The 19,530-nt window shown below is 47.2% G+C and overlaps 7 protein-coding genes across 7 annotated transcripts; 3 read left to right on the plus strand and 4 right to left on the minus strand.

Moving 5' to 3' along the window:
* Nucleotides 1-153: 153 nt before the first annotated feature.
* Nucleotides 154-1,676, minus strand: N7478_007672 (pheromone receptor; the record flags this gene model as incomplete). The annotated part of the gene is made up of 2 exons (XM_056923886.1): nucleotides 154-962; nucleotides 1,046-1,676. The coding sequence occupies 2 exons, from the start codon at nucleotides 1,674-1,676 to the stop codon at nucleotides 154-156; spliced, it is 1,440 nt and encodes a 479-aa protein (XP_056776612.1).
* A 1,362-nt stretch (nucleotides 1,677-3,038) lies between these two features.
* N7478_007673 (uncharacterized protein) lies at nucleotides 3,039-4,572 on the plus strand (the record flags this gene model as incomplete). Its single annotated transcript, XM_056923887.1, has 2 exons — nucleotides 3,039-3,433; nucleotides 3,513-4,572. The coding sequence occupies 2 exons, from the start codon at nucleotides 3,039-3,041 to the stop codon at nucleotides 4,570-4,572; spliced, it is 1,455 nt and encodes a 484-aa protein (XP_056776613.1).
* Nucleotides 4,573-5,063: 491 nt separating this feature from the next.
* Nucleotides 5,064-8,381, minus strand: N7478_007674 (phosphatase family protein; the record flags this gene model as incomplete). Its single annotated transcript, XM_056923888.1, has 1 exon — nucleotides 5,064-8,381. One exon carries the CDS (start codon nucleotides 8,379-8,381, stop codon nucleotides 5,064-5,066), a length of 3,318 nt encoding a protein of 1,105 aa, XP_056776614.1.
* Nucleotides 8,382-9,340: 959 nt separating this feature from the next.
* Nucleotides 9,341-10,486, plus strand: N7478_007675 (Dcp1 family protein; the record flags this gene model as incomplete). Its single annotated transcript, XM_056923889.1, has 1 exon — nucleotides 9,341-10,486. The coding sequence occupies one exon, from the start codon at nucleotides 9,341-9,343 to the stop codon at nucleotides 10,484-10,486; it is 1,146 nt and encodes a 381-aa protein (XP_056776615.1).
* A 362-nt stretch (nucleotides 10,487-10,848) lies between these two features.
* On the minus strand, nucleotides 10,849-12,252 carry N7478_007676 (bifunctional triacylglycerol lipase/ester hydrolase; the record flags this gene model as incomplete). Its single annotated transcript, XM_056923890.1, has 4 exons — nucleotides 10,849-10,907; nucleotides 10,974-11,233; nucleotides 11,318-11,502; nucleotides 11,614-12,252. The coding sequence occupies 4 exons, from the start codon at nucleotides 12,250-12,252 to the stop codon at nucleotides 10,849-10,851; spliced, it is 1,143 nt and encodes a 380-aa protein (XP_056776616.1).
* Nucleotides 12,253-13,144: 892 nt separating this feature from the next.
* Nucleotides 13,145-16,520, minus strand: N7478_007677 (uncharacterized protein; the record flags this gene model as incomplete). Its single annotated transcript, XM_056923891.1, has 8 exons — nucleotides 13,145-13,729; nucleotides 13,815-14,248; nucleotides 14,319-14,486; nucleotides 14,551-15,678; nucleotides 15,780-15,826; nucleotides 15,916-15,997; nucleotides 16,076-16,172; nucleotides 16,215-16,520. 8 exons carry the CDS (start codon nucleotides 16,518-16,520, stop codon nucleotides 13,145-13,147), a joined length of 2,847 nt encoding a protein of 948 aa, XP_056776617.1.
* A 1,402-nt stretch (nucleotides 16,521-17,922) lies between these two features.
* Nucleotides 17,923-19,323, plus strand: N7478_007678 (DUF914 domain membrane protein; the record flags this gene model as incomplete). The annotated part of the gene is made up of 2 exons (XM_056923892.1): nucleotides 17,923-18,337; nucleotides 18,425-19,323. 2 exons carry the CDS (start codon nucleotides 17,923-17,925, stop codon nucleotides 19,321-19,323), a joined length of 1,314 nt encoding a protein of 437 aa, XP_056776618.1.
* Between the last annotated feature and the right edge of the window lie 207 nt (nucleotides 19,324-19,530).

Here is a 19,530-nt window from a genome sequence, read left to right on the forward strand (position 1 = left end):
TTAGTGGAATATTATAAATATATTCTGGAAAAGAAAATTGAGAAATAGATGAGGGCTGACTGGAATCAATGCCACGACGCCATGGTGCAAATGATGTTTTTCATGGAACCGAGGACAAGTGAAAAGTAACTAGTAGGGACCCCAAGACTTGACTCAAACCTGAACCTCACTCTGCTGCGAAATGACATGTTTGATATGAATCGAATCCTTCTGCACCGGTGAAGCTATTCCCTCCGAAAGCTCAATACTCGAGCGAGCCTGACTAACCCCCGCCCAAGCATTAGTAGAAATCGTCTGACCAGTAACAGAAAGATCATGCAACAAATTATCCTGATCATTAGAACCCGCAAAACGACGATTAAACAGCGACAGCGGAGCACGGTACCAAGGCACCGCAGCATGAACACCACGTCCAAGACGAGAAGAAAGCCGTAAGCCCTTCTCAACATCCGACCCACTCTTGCGCCATTTGAAAAACGATTTCTTCGAGTTTGTAGGTGAGTCAACTAATGTAGTAGCATTGGAGACATGTGCAGCCGGAACCGAAGCTTGTGAATCCAATGGACGACCGATGCGAGGGAAGATGTATCCGAAACCGAGTCGCCAGAGGAGCATGCGGTAGACACGAACGGCATCGCGACCGAAGCCGCAGAAGATAAAAATAATGAAGCCCATTGCGATTGGTGTCCAGCGATCGAAGAAGACGGCTCCGTGTGTTGCGACCATGACGACTTCAGACCAAACTGCATTGTGGACATGGCTCCAGGAGTAGGCATGCCAGGGGAGGGATAGTGAGAGGTCGTAGTAGATGACGTATCCTTGAACGGGGAGAATGGCGATAAGCATAGTGAAGGCGGCGAAGAAGAGGCGCAGGAATCTCGATTTACTCATGTTGCTGTTTGAGCTGCGGAGGATCACTTCAAATTCGCTGCGGTACCTGTGAAGTCGGATGAGGACGAGGCCTGCATCATGTTAGATATCTTGCTTGGAAGCTCTAGAGATGAGTAGACAGATGATTTGAGCATAAACAAGTCAAGAAACTTACAGCAATAGTACGCCGATATGAGGCAAATGATAGGAGGCCACATCCATGCTAGCACGAAACTAGCCCAGCTTTCGTCGTAGTTATTGACACAACCGGAAATGGAGTAGAGAAAGTAGCGGTTTTTTTGGTAGATGAAGTGGGTTATCATGGCCATTACCGGGAAAAATGCACAGAACAGCAGTTCCATAAGTCTATTGCGCCAGCGCTGGGCTTTGCTCGGGACCAAGATCGCTCTTCTGGTATCCAGCACCGTTGCCAGTCCTCGGAAAATGCAAGTCAAAGCACCAGGCACGGCGACATAACTGGCAACCATAAGTTTTACCTCGATATCACAGAGACCGGTACCATTCCACCATTTTGAAGTATCATCTGTAGGCCATATGATAGCATTAATGATGTTAAACACGCTCAGAAGAATACACCAGCAGATCAGCGCGGTAGCTGGGATATTGCGGTTCTTCGCATGTAGAGTCAATGGCGGAATACAAAAAATAATGGCAAGAAATGACAAGACCGGAAGTACCACAGCAACCGGGTAGAGCTTTGAATCTGGCTTTGTTTCCATGATTCCCTCGATAGAGGAAATGAAGTTGACAAGGAAGTATGAAGATATTTCGTCTTTTCGCAACATCAACTCGAGCAAACTTTCTTCTTCTTCTCAGCTTTCAAGCAGCCACAAAGAAAAAACGATCGGTATGAGAACTTCTTTTGACGAAGAAAACAGCGTAAGTAGCATTCTTGTATACGCAGTGATTCCCAGGGGATGCGTAAATGAGTGCGAGACAGGTATCTCGAACCAGAAACAAGAATCAAAAACCGATTCACCACGACGAGAAGCATATGGGCCTAAACTAAGACCTTGTATTCATATTTGAATAGTTCTAGGTCTCCTCCACGCCGAATGGGCAGCCTGGTGGTGTTGTACCCGAGTTAGAACTCTATAGAACCATGGACGGATGATACGAGGGGGGTTTAGAGCTGACAAAACTTGCCCATTCAAGAGCGGGAAAGCGAGAGGCATCGGCATTGATATCCATTATGGCATGAAAGAAATGAATCAATAAAGAAATGAAAAGCGGAAATGTCATGAGGCGATACCCCATTTGGGGGTCAATAAGAAGGTGACTAGGGTTGACTCTATAGAGACCCGAATGCGGTTAGACTGGGCCATGTATTCAAATGAAATCAGAATAAAGGCTCTTATGGGCGAGGCACCTGCCATGGTCGAATTTATTCACAGAATAAAATGTGAAGGGTTCGGTGAAGGCTTCGATTTGATCTGAAAGCCAAATAATGGCTTGAATTGACTGATAGTAGGGGAGTGATGTTTGTGTATGTCTCTATATACCAGAGATGACGCTAAACTTAATTGAGAGTATGAACTCTATTGGTAAGCAGGCACGTGATCTGGTCATCATCGATCGCAGTTGTGTAGTAGATGGGCCATACACACAAGACAATACTACTTTCCTTTTTTTTTATCTTATAATTCTGTTTCAAGAATTTATAAAGAAATTTTACCTTATTGTCCCGATGAATCATAAGCCCGTTGGCACATAAAACTGGCCAGGCCCTAATCTTTTGGTCTATCCAATCCACTACTATCTTAGCCCATACAGAACCCGATAAGGTTGTAAACAGCCCTGGAGCTTGAATGTTCCCAATATCATGTGAAATGCAATCGAAATCAGTTAGAACCAATTTAATCTATATTAAATCTTCCCAAATCCTCATCATGGATACGCGTACTCCAAATCCAATCAAGAAATAATCCTTGGAATCCTTGCTGCAGATAGATTCGGTGGAGCAGTGACGAAATCTCCCTGCATGATCCAGTGTGACATCCTACTCTCAACCTCGGGTCCCCACGAACTCCTCCACCCATCGGGGTGAACTTGGTGTCCAGGTAGTCTGCTGGTTCCAAATAGCCTCAACTTCTCCCTTTACATTTTTAATTGGTTTCTAGTCCATTCCATCTCATATCTGTATAATCATGGCCGATCCCCCATTATCTCCGGGTACCTCACCCCGCAATTCATCATCCACTCCGGCCCTCCGCCGCCGCGGTCTCGGTCTCCCCGCGCGAACCACACTTGAAGCCATCCCGGACTGGCCTGAGCGCCGAAATTCCACACTATCAGACTCTATCTCAGAGGCCAGACACTCAATACGGTCTTCTACGGATGATTTGTTCCTGCCACGGGTTGCTAGGCATGATGATGGTCCCATTGCGACGGAAGAGTCCCATTGGCACTCCGCACCACTGGGCTTGGCGCTATTACCGGCTATTGCAGGAGTTTTGTTCAAGAATGGAAGTGCATTCGTGACAGATGTTACTATATTGGTTCTGGCGGCGATATTTCTCAATTGGTCTGTTCGATTACCATGGTATGTTACCAATAAAAATATGAGACGAAAAGATCACAGATGAGATGAGACGAGAACAAACTAACAAAAATACTTCAAGGGACTGGTATCGAGCAGCACAGGCAAGTCACCCCGAACGATCAGGATACGAACATACAAACGAGCCCAGCGAAACCATAAGCGCACCCGATGAAGCAATAGAATCAGGCGACGAGTCACAGTCACAGCCTCATCCCCAGACTCAACGACGAGCACCCAACGAAGCAGCCCTCAAAGAACTGCAAATCCACGAACTTGCGGCGCTCGCCTCATGCTTCATATTCCCAGTAATAGGCACCTGGCTCCTCCACGGTATACGACACAGTCTCTCCAGACCATCAGAAGGACTAGTCTCAAACTACAACCTAACCATCTTCCTGCTCGCATCGGAGATCCGACCCTTCGCCCACCTCCTAAGACTCGTTCAAGCACGAACCCTCCACCTTCAACGCATCGTCGCCTCTTCCCCAGATGAGCCACGCCAAACCCTATCAAAGGTTCAAGACCTCACAAAGCGTCTCGAAGAACTAGAAGCCCATGTCGCAGAAACAGCCTCCCGCTACACAAAATCAAAATCACCCTTACCAGATGGCTCTCAACACGAAGACGCCCCTTCTCTACTTACACAATCTGTCGTCGAAGCTCGACGAGCTCTAACGCCAGACATCGAAGCCTTAAACCGTGCTGTACGCCGCTATGAAAAACGTACCGCTCTAACAACCCTCCAATCAGATACACGTTTCCAGCAGCTAGAAGCACAAACTCGCGATGCGATAGCACTAGCTGCTGCAGCACAGCGTTCAAGCTTATCGCGTCGCCCAAGTTATGCATTCATTTTACTTGATTGGGCATGTGCGTGCGTGGTTGTTCCCGCTCAACTTGGACTCTCTGTTCTTAATCTCCCGAGCCGTGTCGCGACAAGTTGTTTTACAGCTGCGAGAAAGATGGTAGGTCTTCATCGTGAGGGAGTTCGGAATACACAGCCTCGTTCGAAATCTAGTAAGGGGAAAATGGCACAGACGGCAAGCTCTAAGTTCCAGAGACAATCTTCTGGTCCTATGTCGTTTGCGCAGCAGCCTTCTGTTCAAGGGACGGATGTGAAGGGGGCACCGGCTCGCTAGAAGGAAGATTGCGGTTTGCACTTTTACTATGTATTTCTTATGTATGGACTTCAGGAGTTGAGCGAGGACATGTGAGCTTTCTTTTCAGGTTATTTATTATTTAGGTAGTTTATACCTTTTTTTTCGGGTTTATATCATAATTATAACAAGAAGGATCGTTCCTTATGGAATGACAAGATACAGAATGAACTATATTTCATTCTTATGGATTTCTTAAATCTGAAATTGAAACTACTTGTACTTGAAGGCTGTAGTGTTTATCAAGTAAGACAAGAACTCATATCTATTATCACTTCTATACACCGCTAAGAATCATAAGAAACAAATACAGCCACCGAAACGTACTAAACAATAAACATCTGAGAAAAAAAAAGCCGGCTCCAAACCCATCATCATAAGCTCATTAATCCAGCTTCCACATTCAAAGAAAGCAGAACATCAAACAAACAAAAAGAAATATTCCAATGAATCAATACATACAAGTTAACCATTTAATTCCCACTCCCAGAAGGTCCTCTCTCATCGACCCCGATCATTTTGAGAAAGGGCTCGATGATCCCTCTCTTGCGCTCATCCGAAGCTTTGCGCTCCTTCTCCTTCGCTGGCGTTGGTACATCAGGCGAAATGAGAACCCTTGAGAAAATGGACGCCAATGCACTTTCCACCGCTTGACGCCTGGTTGCAGCGGACTTTTGAGGTGATGAAGATGATGGTTGAGCCGGTGACTCGGAGGAGCTGGAAGAACGGTTTTTGCGTCTAAAGCTTCCTGCTGAGATGAAAGCCGCGGCCGAGGCTGGGGTGGGAGGCTTAGGGAGATTGTATTTTGAATTCTCGTTTTCTTTCTCATTCTCCTTCTCATTCCCATTCTCCTTCTCCTTCTCATTCTCCTTGTTCTTATCGGCTTGGTTCGAATCTTCGGGGTCTTTACTAGCTTGTTTTTTATCCTTGGACTTTGTCAGATCAGGTGGATTTTTGGAACTTGAAGTTGGCGGCGGTGTGGGTTGCTGAGCTACAGAAGGCACTGGGGCGACTTCGTTGGCGATGCGAGCGAGCATGAAAGTAACGAAAGTAAATGAAACGCTGTGGGCGGGGGAATAGGCGAGACTTTCTAAGACCCAAGCTTGAGTTTCTTCCCACGATCTTGGGGGAGCCTTTGATTTTTCGCGGGCAATGATTTGCTGCTCCATTTTTTGCCAAACAGACGCGGTGATAATGCCATCGCTTAAAGAGTTGAGGAATGTCAGGAGTGTGCCGGATAGAATCTCTAGACGGTGAAGGGATGGAACTTCCGGTGCGAAGATGGTTGTTAAGGATTGATTAGTGTCGAGCGCTTCACAGACGGAGGCGGAAAGAACTGAGCGTTCGTAGGGGTCACGCAGACTCCAGGTTTCGGGTTGGAAAGGCCAACTGGTTCCTGATGGATTGGCACTCCAAGGTGCCTCTTCTCCGGAGTCGCCCTTGGTCATGCTCCACTCGGCTACGGCACGCTCGGCCAATTCAGATATCGCCTCTGTCAATCGGAACAGTTCACGAGGTGCAGATAGTCGCACTTCTGTTTCTGACTCTGATGGGTGAGATTTGCCCTCTGCGTCGAGGCTGCGAGCACCTTCTTCAGGCATGCGGGTCAGCTCATCTATACTGCACCCGAAGCAGGTCGGAAGCCAGTGGCCAGAAACAGAGATAAAGTGATCGCGACCATTGTCAACATGAAGAACCAATATTTCCTCCAGTTTGACTTTCTTCAGGTTTAAAAGTCGGACATGCTCGATGTTGTGAACGTGAGCAGTGATATCGACATTGGCCACTTCGCCTGGGAGTAGAGTATAAGGCTTCCCAGTAGCCGCAATAGCCGGTTGCTTAGCATGATCTTCTGATGGACGTTCAATCTGAACGCCGAGCCACGAAGGCGTTTCAGTCTTATGCTCATCACTCAGACTTGGCCTCTCTGCGAAGTGGAAGGTAGCTTTCGCACCACTCGTGTTTGCAATCGTTATGCTTCGATGAACAGTCACATTGTAGGGCACATCACCGAAGTCGACAGCGTCAGGATCTCGTTCTTTCCCTTGTTCGTGATGAGGAACATCCACCACAACAGTCAGTCCAGGCCGACCTTCATTTTCTGCCTTGTCTAATTCGCGAACCACCTCCTGGTGAACCTTGGCCTTAAGATCAGGGTTGACTGCATCATATGTTATTGTGAAGACCGCTTCTAAGGGCTTATGGTCTGAAGATAAGATTCCTTGATGTGAGACATAATGGTTCAGACGAATAGGATCATCTGGTGAATCTTCAGACGCCACCGAAGACACGTCAGCGCGTTCCTCATCCGAAATGTACTCCTCCACACTGCCATTTGCGTCCGCTCCATCAACCTCAGGATCGTAGTCGAAAAGCACGTTATCATCCGCGACGGCCTTGTCAAGACCTTGAGCCTCCATCTCTTGATCTCTTTTTCGAGCTGCCTCACTTTCCTTCTCAAGTTTTTCATGTTTAACTTTATCTCGGCGAGTACGATAGAGGATTCGATCACACCAGCTAGGACCACGACTTTTTTCACTTGTATCAAACATAGCGACACTGCCAATGTCGTATTTGTAGGTAGGCAAGAAGGTGATTTGACCTTCTCTCCATCCTTTATGAAACGCAGTGCCTAGTTTTTGTTGAACTCGCAACTGGTCATGCACAAACAAAGAGGAGATTGTTGTTTGCAGCGATGCAGGATCATTATGAGGATCAATCTCCTCGTCAGTCACAGGTTCCGGTAATTCATTCTCTGGTAGCGATGATAGCGATGGCTGCTCATCAGGATCGACTGTAGAGCCTCGACGATTGCCCGACTTTTTTGTTTCTTGGAACTCAGCATCGTATGCATTGACTGTATGACGCTGTAATACTTGTCGCACGTCATTTCCGGGCATATCATCAAGGCGATAGTTAAGGTCGCCGAACCAGAATGTAAAGTCCTCGTCACCGATACTATCGAAAGCATCGTCTCCCGCTCCCTTTTCACCTTCAACCGGTTCAAACTTTGCACGCGATGCAATTTGAGAAGCATCCCAATTGCGTCGTTCCAGGCTACCCTTATCAGAGCCAGCTGCAAGATGACTATTAACGAAAACCAGACGAGTTGTTTCGCCAAGCACGAGACGAGTCGCAACAGCACCCTTATTACCCATATATCCCATGAGCCCGGTTCCAACATAGGTACTACTGACTGAAGATACGCTCTCTCCAATTGAAGGCGAAGCATAAATAAGCAGCAGAAGGCCAATCAGCTGGACTTCAGAGACGAGCTTGTATCCGGGAGGTAGTGCTTGGTGAACAGCCTCTTTCCATCGATTTGCTGGTCCAGAGTCTGTAAAGGGTCGAAGAGCCTCGGCGGGAGATGAAACATCCACAACCTCTTGCAACCCCAGTACATATAGATCCACCTCCTCTGGGCTGGTGTGGAATGGCTTCTTCTTCTCTCTTTCATGTTCCTCCGCCTCACTGGAAGCAGATGAGCTTTTGCTTCCCGCGTGTTCAGTTTGCTCCCCCTTAACCCCAGAGAGCTTCTCACACACCCCTTGACCTTGAACGAACCACTTCCCAATATCTTTCTCTGTGCCATTAATGGCTGCGACATTCCATGTCCCGACCTTCACTCGAATCGTGCGCCGGCGGGTAAACTCGGCTTTTCTTGCTTTAACGACACGCGTTAAAGACATTATATCCTTCGCAGGGTCTTGAATGTCCTCGATATCTTCCGAATCATAATCCTTCGGGTCTGATGCGGGAGGCAACCCCGCGTTCTGGTCTTTGGCGGTCATGGTGGTACAGGTAGGCTTAGGTCCGGACTTTGCCAGCGAGTATGGCACCGCTGATCCGAGAAGGATTTCAAGATTTGTATACTGCGCTCTTTTTCTGGCGGGGGTATATAGCAGGGAATCGTGGCTGTGATGTTGTTCGCGGCGGTTCTAAATTCCGGCGGGGGACGGATAGTAGATTGGTGGGCCTGGAGGTGGCTTGGAGGTGGCTCGGCGCAAAGCCGATGCTCGAGAACGCAGGAATGGAATCAATTGTATAATGCGATCGGGGAATAATCATCGGATGGCAGACTTGAGCCCTTTCAAATTCAGAAAGTAAGTGCCGGCATCATGCAGAGGGGTCTAGTCGGGGAAAGGGCAAGATGGCAATGGGGACAAAGTCGCAGGAATTGAGCTAGCTGAAAGCCAATTGCGTTGAAGCAGATAGAGCGCGCGCAAAAATGCGGTTTCTAATCTGCCAAAAATAAGAGGAGAAATGCAGATTGTGATGAGAAGTTGAGAGAAGTTCGAGAAAGTTGGAGGCGGAGAGAGCTCTTGGTTGATGACGATATGCGGCAACCCGCAATCAGCTATAAAAGGTTATAGCCGCCACTGCCCTCTATGAGCTAATGAACATGTTGATGCCTGAATTTGCCTGAGTTAGATCTTCAACCTGGATAGATTATATACAACTTGTCAATTGTCAGGCTTCTACTTCTTGTAGATATTCTCTCTATGTATAAGTATTATTAATCTATCTCTTTTGTATCACATACCATTATAGTGCAATACTCCATAACAATTTGATGACTGTCTAGGATAGCCAGATCTAAGGCATGAATCAGGCATCAAACTGTTCCACTGGCCACTATCTCCCACCATATCAGCTCCAAACCTTCTCCAAGCCTCCCTCACTCTCCGCGACTTCCAACATTAAGCTACACCAACCCTTCACCCACTATAAACCCACGCCTTCCTCCACAATGCATAGTCGCAAACAACATCAACAACGTCGGAATAACCACAACCACAACAACAATCCCCATACAACAAACTCTTACAACTACAACACCCACACAGACTATGAATCAGACACCGCATACCTATCCGACATGCAACAACATCCCCCTCCACCCCTTCGCTCTAACGAAGAGCTAAACTTCTCCGTCCTCCGACGCCACAACCCAGACATCAAAACCATCCTCTCCCTCTGCAACTTCGCCGTAATCTACACCTTCAGCCCCGCAACAACAAGCTGGGAAAAGATCAACATCGAAGGCACCCTCTTCGTATGCGAACTAGAACCAGGCAGCCTAGGCGAGGAGCGCTACACAGCCTTCGTTCTGAACCGCCGCGGCCTAAACAACTTTGACTGTTTACTTGCTGGCCCTCAGAACGTAGAGCTAACAGACGACTTTGTCATTTTGAAAGAAGACCAAGAGGATAGCTCGACATCTGCGCAACAGGATGGTGGAAACTACAAGGTCTTTGGAATTTGGATATACTCGGAGCCTAATACCTCGACGGCTGATACGCGTATGATAAATGCTGCTATTATTAGCGAGTGCGCCGAGCGCGCGGGGAAGAGTTTGAAGGAGGCTAAGGAGCGCGTGCAGGCTATGCGACAGGATGGTTTACATGTTGCTGCTGCAGCGGCGGGGAGTCAGGCTGCGCCTACAGAGGAGATGCAAGGTGGGGTTCCTATGGGTCGCACTATTTCGTTGAAGGATCTCTTTGGGCAGCAGCGTGCCCAGGATGATGGATTTAGTGTGCGTGCGCACCATGAACAGCCTCAACAGCCTCAACAGCCTCAACAGCCTCAACATCAGTACCAGCCCCCTGTTCAACCTCACATTTATCCCAATATGAACATGCCCCAGCAACATGCATTCCAGCAGCCGGGTGCTCCGCTTCAGCCTCAGATGCAATCTCAGTACCAGACTCATGCTCCTCAACCTCAGATGCAATCGCAGTATCCCCCTGCTCCACCTCAACCTCAGATGCAGCCTCAATACCAGGTCCAGCCTCAATATCAAGCCCAGCCTCAAGCCCAGCCTCAAGCTCAAGCTCAACCAAAGCCAGATGTCTTAGGTGATCTCTTCCGACGCGCAGGACTGGGGCCACAGTAGGGCTAGATGTCGATAACGATACAAGTTGGTTGTGTTTTGGTTTCCAGGGGTTTTTCTGATTTTCACGGAATGGCGTTTTTTCTTTATTAGGCTCTACGGCCTACATCTGCATTTCATTCAATTCATCGGTCGTTGTGGATGAGGTGGCGTCGCGTCGCTTGAGATACCCGTTACAACATTGTATGCATTGCACCAACGGCGATATTTGCTTTCATTCCTCCATTACTGTACCTGTCAGCTAGATAAAGACTAGATAAAGACTCATTCCCGCTTAAACAGGCTGTCAATGACTCAGACCACTGCACCCCGCCGCTATATTCTATCTTCTATCGTATATACCTTCTCTATTCTGTCCAACGAAGCTAAAGCACAATATCCCGAATCATATTTCCGACCTTCCGCGCCATGATATCGTTATGCTCTGCAAGAAAACCATCAGTATCATGAAGAAACAACGGGAAACAACTGAAATCGAAACAAAACTTACTCAAGCAAAACGCATGCGGCAACCCCTCCTCGCAAACTGACATCTTGGGACCCGACCACCCATGGTGATCCCCGTGCCCATTCCGACCCGGACTCCTAAGCGCAATAATTTCATCCCTCGTCCTCTCAGCAACCCAATGGTCATTCCGACCAAAATAAAAGAACAATCTCGTAAGAGGCTCCTGTGTATGCGCTACCCCCCAAACATCATCTGTCCATTTATCAGATGTGATGGTACGCATCTCATCAGCTGCCATATGCCTATTCCAAAATAGTTAGATTAGATTCATTGGATAACTATCAAGTGCACAACTGCATAAGAAGGAAGTATATCAGAAAACATACAAAGCCTGTCGAACACCACCTCCGCTCTTCAAAAACTCAAACGTCGTATCAAGAGCATGAGTCGGTGGATTCTTCATAACAAAGCGAATAGTCGATTTAAGAGTCGTAGATGGAAGAAGGAATGTTAATATACGAGCTAAAAAGCCCACTATTATAGCGAAATGGGGAAGAATTGATAGGAGAGTCTGTAATTATCAGCATTAGAGGACTTCAATGAACAAATCCAGAAATTTGTTAGGATTCTTAGGAGGAGGTATAGGTATCATGATCATGCTTGTAAGTCCGTTCAAACTAACCGTTAATTTCTGTCCAGACGGCGAATGCGCAATATCCTTCACCGTAGGAAAAAGCATAACACCACCGATAATATCGAATGTAGCAGAGAGATCAAAGTCGAGATCTGGTTCTGGTCTCGAGCTTCCAGGCATAGGAATACCCTCTCGGTGTCTTCGAAGAATTTCCATAGCGATGTATGCACCGACAGAGTGTCCGATTAGGATGACTTTGGGTCTTTTTGTTGGAGCAGCTACATCTGTTGAATTAGATGTAGCTGTAGCTGTAGCTTTATCTGTCCTCGAGGTGGCACTGGTAATATCTGAATTGCCACGCATTAAAGCGACGAGATTGCCATGCACGAATCTAATCTGGTCTTCTAGGGAATATAGATGATTTTTCGTCTTCGTCTTCGATGATTTATCTTGATCTTCATCAGGAGGTGGAATTTGGAATCCACCAAGACTGCATCCGTATATTTGGAAAGAGGTTGTCTCATTCTGACTATCATCCCCTGCTAGGTCCTGCGCTAGCAGCGATAGGAAAGGATGGTAGTATCCGATTAAGCCTGGGTTTCCGGATATGAAGAAAATGGTTGTGTCGAAGTCATTCTTTGTACCTGTGTATGTGCAGAAGGTATTTGGTGTGATTTGGGGTTCCATGTTGTGGTTATTGTTGTTAAGCTTCTGTAGCTAAGAGATTGATTTGTGAGTGATAACGTGCAGGTGCAAGCAAGTGTCAAGTGCAAGGAGGTTGATGCGGAGCGGAGTGGATCCCATTTCACCCCATGTGAGCCGAGTGTGGTATGCAGCCACGGCAGAGGCCGTCAATCCATACGCTATGATCTACGTACTAATTTATGATGTACAGATACTCTAATTTGATCTGATCTACACTACACTACAAAGCTACTATAAATAATATAAGATGTGAGTGAATAAGTGAGTGAGCAGAGCATGAAATGCAAATGTATTGCCGCAGATCCTGACTCCATATTCCCCCAATCCTAAGCTCCTCCGAAACCCCGCCGGTTTCTAAATCCCAAATAGACAAGAAAGAAGAAGGGGTAAAGAATAAAAGAAGAAAAATTGGTCCGTAACGGATCTAATGCATTGCCCAGACGCCGGCAGAGCGCAATATACATCATTTCAACCCATGCACCCGTAGACCCGCCATTCATACAGAAATGAAAAGAAATACAACGCCGCGATTTCATTCATTCATAATGCGATGAGATGAGACCGTCGCGAAGCACCAAGTTCAAAGGTGTGAATGAAGGGGAAGGCGAGGGGAGAAAAAGCGCAAAGAGAATATAATACGAAGATCGCCAGATAGCAGCAAGTTAAAAATCAGATATCGGTATCAATCAGTAGACGGCTAGGAAACGCCGTCATCAAAATCAGGACTGCGCTCGGTTCGATGCATGTTACCTATCTAGCTCATCAGACAGAATGGTGGAAAGAAGGTATCGGAAATGCAAATGTGGGTGCGTGCGGAACTGCGAGAATCGATATGTTCCCTGGCGATACAGGAAGGGATACAAGGAGAGATAGATCAACCTTCTCCGTCGTCGCCTTGGCTGTCGTCGGGTTTTTCATTCTCGTTGGTTTCACCCGCAGTATCCTCTGTTGAGCTCGGTGTGTCACTTTCCGGAGCAGTAGATTTTGTTGTCGGTCCTAGATTGATAGCAATTCTCTTAGGTGCTGCAGCGCCACTTCCTAGAATAGCTGATTTGGATTTATCTGTGACGCCTATCGGCCCAATGGACAGTGTCTTTTTCCTGTTCAAAATCCCGGCGCTAGAATTGCTACTTGTGGAGCTTCTGCGCTTAGGACCTGCGGCGAGTTTCATTAACTCGTCTTCGTCTTCTTCTTCGCGTCGACGCTTTTCGGCCAATCGTTCGGGAGGGGGTGTTTGAGCGGGCGAGGTTGGTGTAGAGGTGGATTCGGGGCTGGGTTCATTAGGAGCGTCGGCTGTTGATTCAGCTTGTGGGGGTTGTTCTGAAAGAGCTTCAGGTTTTGTGTCCATTGCATCCTCATCCTCGTCATCATCAGGATAATCAACCAAAGGCTTAACCAGCGCGGGGGTGGAGCCGTTGGAAGCATCAGCAGAAAGAGCCCCACGGTTATCCTGTGGCCACTGAAGAAACATGATTAGCAAAGTGATCCAATGAACAGTGGAATTGAATAGACCGAAAAAATAGTTCTAGGGCAAAAAACCATACCTCATCTTCATCGTCAGATGTGCCAAAGTAATCTTCCTCAGCTGCATCCATTTCCTTCACGCCCTGCCAACGCTGTCCATTCAATGGTATTCTCCGAGGAGTACTGTCGTCTTCATGGCCAAACAGCGGATCAGCCTCTGCGCCGTACCCTTGCATCTGCTCATAGCGAAGTATCAAGTTTTGGAAGGTGTCAACGTAAGTGATGCTCTCGAGCTTCTCCCGGTATTTCTCTACCACATGGAGAATGAATGGCTTGACATTCTCTCTTTTGATGAATTCAAAGAGCTCGAGACAAGCGGAGTTGAGGAGGTTGTCACGAGGCATAGTGTCATACACGATGTCAAGAATCAAACCAAATGTGTTGTTGTGTGTCATTAAAGCTTGGTAGAAAGTATCCTGAAGGCTAATCAGAGTGCGGAAGAATTTGAGAGCGGCTATTTGAAGGCATATGTTAGCTTGATGTTGATGATTAACATGCAAATAACAGCATATCCAATGGCGTACCCAGTTTTAAGTGTTTTTGAGGGGCCGTCAGAAGTTGAGCGACCCGAGGTGCAAGAGATTCGCTGTGAATGGCGCTGCGTGTGCGGAAGAGGTGTTGGCGGACAAAAAAGGTGAGAATATCGACAAGATGCGAATACAAGGTGACTTCTTGAAACGTTAAGTCATTGACTAGAATGGTGTTAGTTTGAATGATTCCCATCAAGACCACATAAAACAATCAAATCGAACTTACGGTTTGCGCGATTAGCAAGATGCTTAAGCGGTTGAAACAGCCGCTTGGAAGATTCATCGAAATGGTGTTGCACAAATGCATCGTTGAGAATGTTAGAAGAACGGACTTTGAAGTAATCGGGTCCAGCCCGGGCAAGCGGGTCCTGCAGGGGTATCTGGGGGTCAAGCAGGATCTTAATGGCATCAGCCAACTGATTTTTCACTCCGAGATCGGTTTCAGCATGAAGTAGGTCAATCAGGGTATCTGTAAGCGGCGTCTTCTTCTCATTGACAGCCTTGAGCATATATCCGCGCATCATCACCGGGTCGTGGTCCAATAATGCCACTAGAATGTCAATGCCTGTCGTGCGCATGGCTGGGTTCGGGTGCCTGACGGCAAAGGAAATCACTCCAAAGAGTCCGTGACTTATAAAATTGGCGAAGAGTTGAGCTCGAGATGGAGCCTGTAAATTCTTTGCAATGGCCGCGCACTGGTGCAAGAATTGCACAGCATCTTCCCTGCGCCTCGCGTCGCCAGTTTTCACATCAAAAACACCAAATAGCTCCCGTAGGAAGGGGCCGTTCGACTGAATGTGATTGACGATTTCCATCTGATTGAAGAAGATCAAAGAGTTGAGAACGGAAAATGTCGGGTCGTCCAAAATGCGGGCCAAAACCACGTCCTTCAGATATTGCAAACGCCATGTGCTTCGGATCTTCCTTCGAATAATCGGGTCCTTGATAGGAACAACTTCTTTATAACGTGACTGGTCTGCGAGGTATTGCCGATGGTTTGCTTTGTGGGTGGGAAATTCGGGGTCATATTCCAGCGCCCCGACCACACCCAAGATGACCTGATCGGCCACGACGGTCTCAATGATGGTATTGTCGTTCAACAGGATCAATGATTTCATGATGTTGCAGAGACGATGCAGGTCTTGCAAGCTTTCCAAATCCTCCGCGGTTTCCACTAAAAGAACCAACTTGCCGATATATTCATCGCGAATAATGAATTTGGACAGCGCATCGCGGCCCACTTGCGTCATACTCGCAGCTCGCACAATTTGTTCAATTTCGGCGAGATTTCTAAGTTCTGGTAGAGGTAGTGCGATTGTCTGGTAGCTTTCGAGATCGTCGGAAAGAGCGTCATCTAAAGCAGCGAAATGAAAGATCATTGGTTAGACACACTACCGATAAACCAACTGGCGACTTGGGGATGGAAAGCAGTGGGAAAAGGATAATCAAGCTTACCAGCAGCGTTCAAGCTTAGGTGTTGCTGAACAGCATTGACAAAGTCCCTTAATAGATAGTTAGCCCCGAGCGATGATGCGCACACACAAACGACATGTGTTATCTAGCCTCCGGGGGATTGGATCCTAGTCCTCACCATATCACCGCGCATCCTTCAGCTTCTTGAAAACTAAGCGCCATATCCGTGCCATTCTGCTCTGTCCAAACGATCAAGGTTTCTACTCGCGTGCGTTAGTAAAGGATCAATTTTTCCCCTCCACCGGTGATACGACTGGCGAGTATGGTGGGACAGAAACCTTGCTGTTTTTGATAGCCATCGTCCTTGGAGATTCGCGTCTCCAGTAGAACGCGATTGGGTAGGTCTTCGGATTCGACGAATATTCGCGGTTCCTCCTATACGATGAGAAAACAAACACAGAAACGCGAGTTAGTCACGCCATCACTTTTCTTTTGTTCGGGGAGGAGGATGAGGAGCGGGTGCGGATGCAGGATTGTCGTAATGCGCCCGGGAGAGAGGAACGGAACACCAAACTCCAGGCACGCGCGCGGCCACGAAGCATGGTAAGCGGCGCGATGCGGCGCGGCGTGTCTGGGATTGCGAGCTTCAGGGAGGATATCGAAGCTTACCCCAAGAATCTGGCCGGTACAGAAGCCGGTTCCGCGATCAAACCAGTCATTATCCCTCAGTTCGTAGACCTTGACCCGTTTGCGACCGTCGGGCGGCTGTAGGTCCAGCGCCATGATCCGGCGAGAAGAAATGGAGGGCACGTCACTCCGGGGCCTCCAGGATGAGCGTGCGCCGGTTGCGAGGCCCTAGGAGATACCGAAGATGAGAGTAGACGTAGGGGTCGGGGGTTGGTGGAGATGATGAAAGGTCTGCGGAGGGGATGACGATCGAAGGGAAAAGGTTGGGTTGTGAAGGGGGAGGGATCCACCTGACGGGAAGGGCCTCGGCCAGTTTTCTTATTCAAGTTGGTTGATATCAAGTTCCAAGCTTGTTTATTGAGAGAAATGTGAGAATTAAAATATGAAGAGAGTTAAATTGAATGAAGATTGATGTTTGAAAAAAGAGAAGGAGAAAGTATTAGTGTTCAACAATGAATAAGCTAATTTAAGAATCCTACATATCATGCTATACAATCATGATGTACATGTATACTCCGGTGATATACAGCTTAAAAGGTACCAAGAAGGGGGGAATTCCTGTACAGAAATACAAAATACAAAATAAAAATAAAAATACCAAAATAGCGTGGATTTCCGGGTTTTCCAGAATCATATGGGTTTCTATACGAACGCCTCTGGTCCATTTCCAACGGGACTGGAATGCCATGATCTCATTTCCGTCATGACTATACATAGCCTAGATATACAAGAATGTTCTTATCTCGGAACATTCTATCACAAAGATCTAGATGCACAAATGTAAGAGTGTAAAGTGGGAACCAAAATTTAAACCTCCGGCATCGAAGCTTCGATCCATCTTCTGCAATGTTTCCCACTAGAGAATCAACCACACCCGGACACCGTGGACATAGCTTTAGCATTAACTGGGCAATTACCATTACCCACCAATTACCCATAGATGACCCGTAGATTATATAAAATACATCTAATAACCAGAACTAACAATAAAATACAATAAAATACCCGCCTTCCCCTTCTGCAAGTCACCTCCCTTACCTCCCCAATACATCCCGATCGGACAATTCCGCTCCAAGCACGGACCCTGTCACCGCTCCCCCACTCTACACGCTCTAATTGGCCAGTTCCCGCATGGCAGATTCTTTATCGGCTCTTTCCCGATGAGGAAAGGTTCCAGACTGGCGTCCTTAGAAGCTTTTTTTTTCTTCCCAGAACGAGATTCTTTTTCTCTCATCTCCATCTCATTCGAGAATACGCCATACGAGCGACTTCTGGGAGTTTTGCGCTCGTGTTTGGTTATAAAGCTCCCTCTTTCGAGTCCTCTACCCTACCCGCCAGATCAATCTATAAACGAAGACCGCAAGCGGTCTTGATCAGTGCGCGCGTTCCTGCAAACCCCGCTTTGCTTTGCTTCTACTGTACACGTTAGGTTCAAACCTCGTGTTTAATTTAATTACCTCCATTTCAGGATCAGGGTTTACTTTTCCGTCTCCTGAAAATGACAGATACAAAAGATCACATCGCCGTTCAGGCGACTGCAACTACTTCCAGCTCCAATTTGGCTTCAACCCCCTCGCTCGCAAAAGATGCAGCGGAAACAGTTGTTCACAGTTCGCCGGCCGATGAAGAGGCGCTGGCGCCAGCTGATCAAGTTGAAGCGGAAAAGAAGGGATTTTTCGCCTATTTCATGACGAAGGAGTTCTATATTGTGTTGATTTTGGGTCAAGCTCTTGCTATTATGAATACTTCCACTAGCACTTTTACGACTCTGCTCACCGAGGAAAACTGGTCTATTCCTACTTTTCAGACGATTCTGAACTACTTGGTTCTCACTTGCATCTTTACCCCGTACACAATCTACAAATATGGTTTCAAGGGCTGGTTCCGCTTATGCTGGCGTGATGGTTGGAAATGTACGTTTACCATCTATCTCTACTCACTCACTCCACTTACCACTCTCAAACACACTTAAACCAAAACCCCCTCTAACAACGATATAGACATCATTCTCGCCTTCTGTGACGTCGAAGGAAACTACTTCATCGTCCTAGCATACGACTACACAACAATGCTAAGCGCCCAACTAATCAACTTCTGGGCCATAGTAGTCGTTGTCGTGATCTCATTCTTATTCCTAAAAGTCCGCTACCATATCACCCAAATAGCAGGAATTGTAATCTGCATCGGAGGCATGGGCGTCCTTATCGCCTCGGACCATATAACAGGCACAAACGGCGGGGACGTCAGCAGCGGAAACCAACTAAAAGGCGACCTATTCGCACTCCTCGGCGCCTCGTTCTACGGTCTAACAAACACAGCCGAAGAATACTTTGTCTCAAAACGTCCTGTTTACGAAGTTCTTGGTCAACTCTCTTTCTACGGATTCATCATCGACGGTGTTCAGAGTGCTATCTTTGAACGAAGCAAGTATAATGATGTTACCTGGGATGGGAAGGTAGGTGGATATTTGGTTGGATTTACGCTTTGTTTGAGCATGTTTTATTGTCTTGCGCCTGTTATGTTCCGGTTGAGTTCTGCTGCATTCTTTAATATTTCTATGCTTACGATGAACTTCTGGGGCGTTTGTATTGGGATTAAGGTGTTCCATTATCACATTCATTGGATGTATCCGATTGCTTTTGTGCTTATTATTGTTGGGCAGTTGATTTATTATCTTGGCCGGAGGGCTTTGGCTGAGGCCAAGAAGCCTTGGTTGGGTGATAATCAGGAGGGAGGAATTGCAGGGTGGTTTACTGCTAAGCAGAAGATTCAGCATGATGTTCCTGGTGCGGTGCTTGAGGAGCATGGAAATCATACTGATGCTGATCAGCACCGTGGTTCGACTTCTTCTGCTGTGCATGTCGGCGAAGCACAGACAACTACTACTGTCACGGCTTGAGGTGTGAATCCTGCAGTGGTGTTGTTCTGATTTCGGTTATTTGTATATGCTTTTTTGTTGGGAGTACATATCTGCATACGATACGATACGATATTTAGACCTCTAGATCGGGCCTTTGTCTGGGTTTGGTTTGGTCATGGCTGAATCAAACTGAAGGAGATCTGTGGTAGCAATTGAACTATCTAGTGATAGTTTGTTGCCTTGCTA

This window comes from Penicillium angulare (assembly GCF_028827245.1).
Source record: "Penicillium angulare strain IBT 27051 chromosome Unknown utg000005l_segment0_segment0, whole genome shotgun sequence".
Classification (NCBI taxonomy): Eukaryota; Fungi; Ascomycota; class Eurotiomycetes; order Eurotiales; family Aspergillaceae; genus Penicillium; species Penicillium angulare.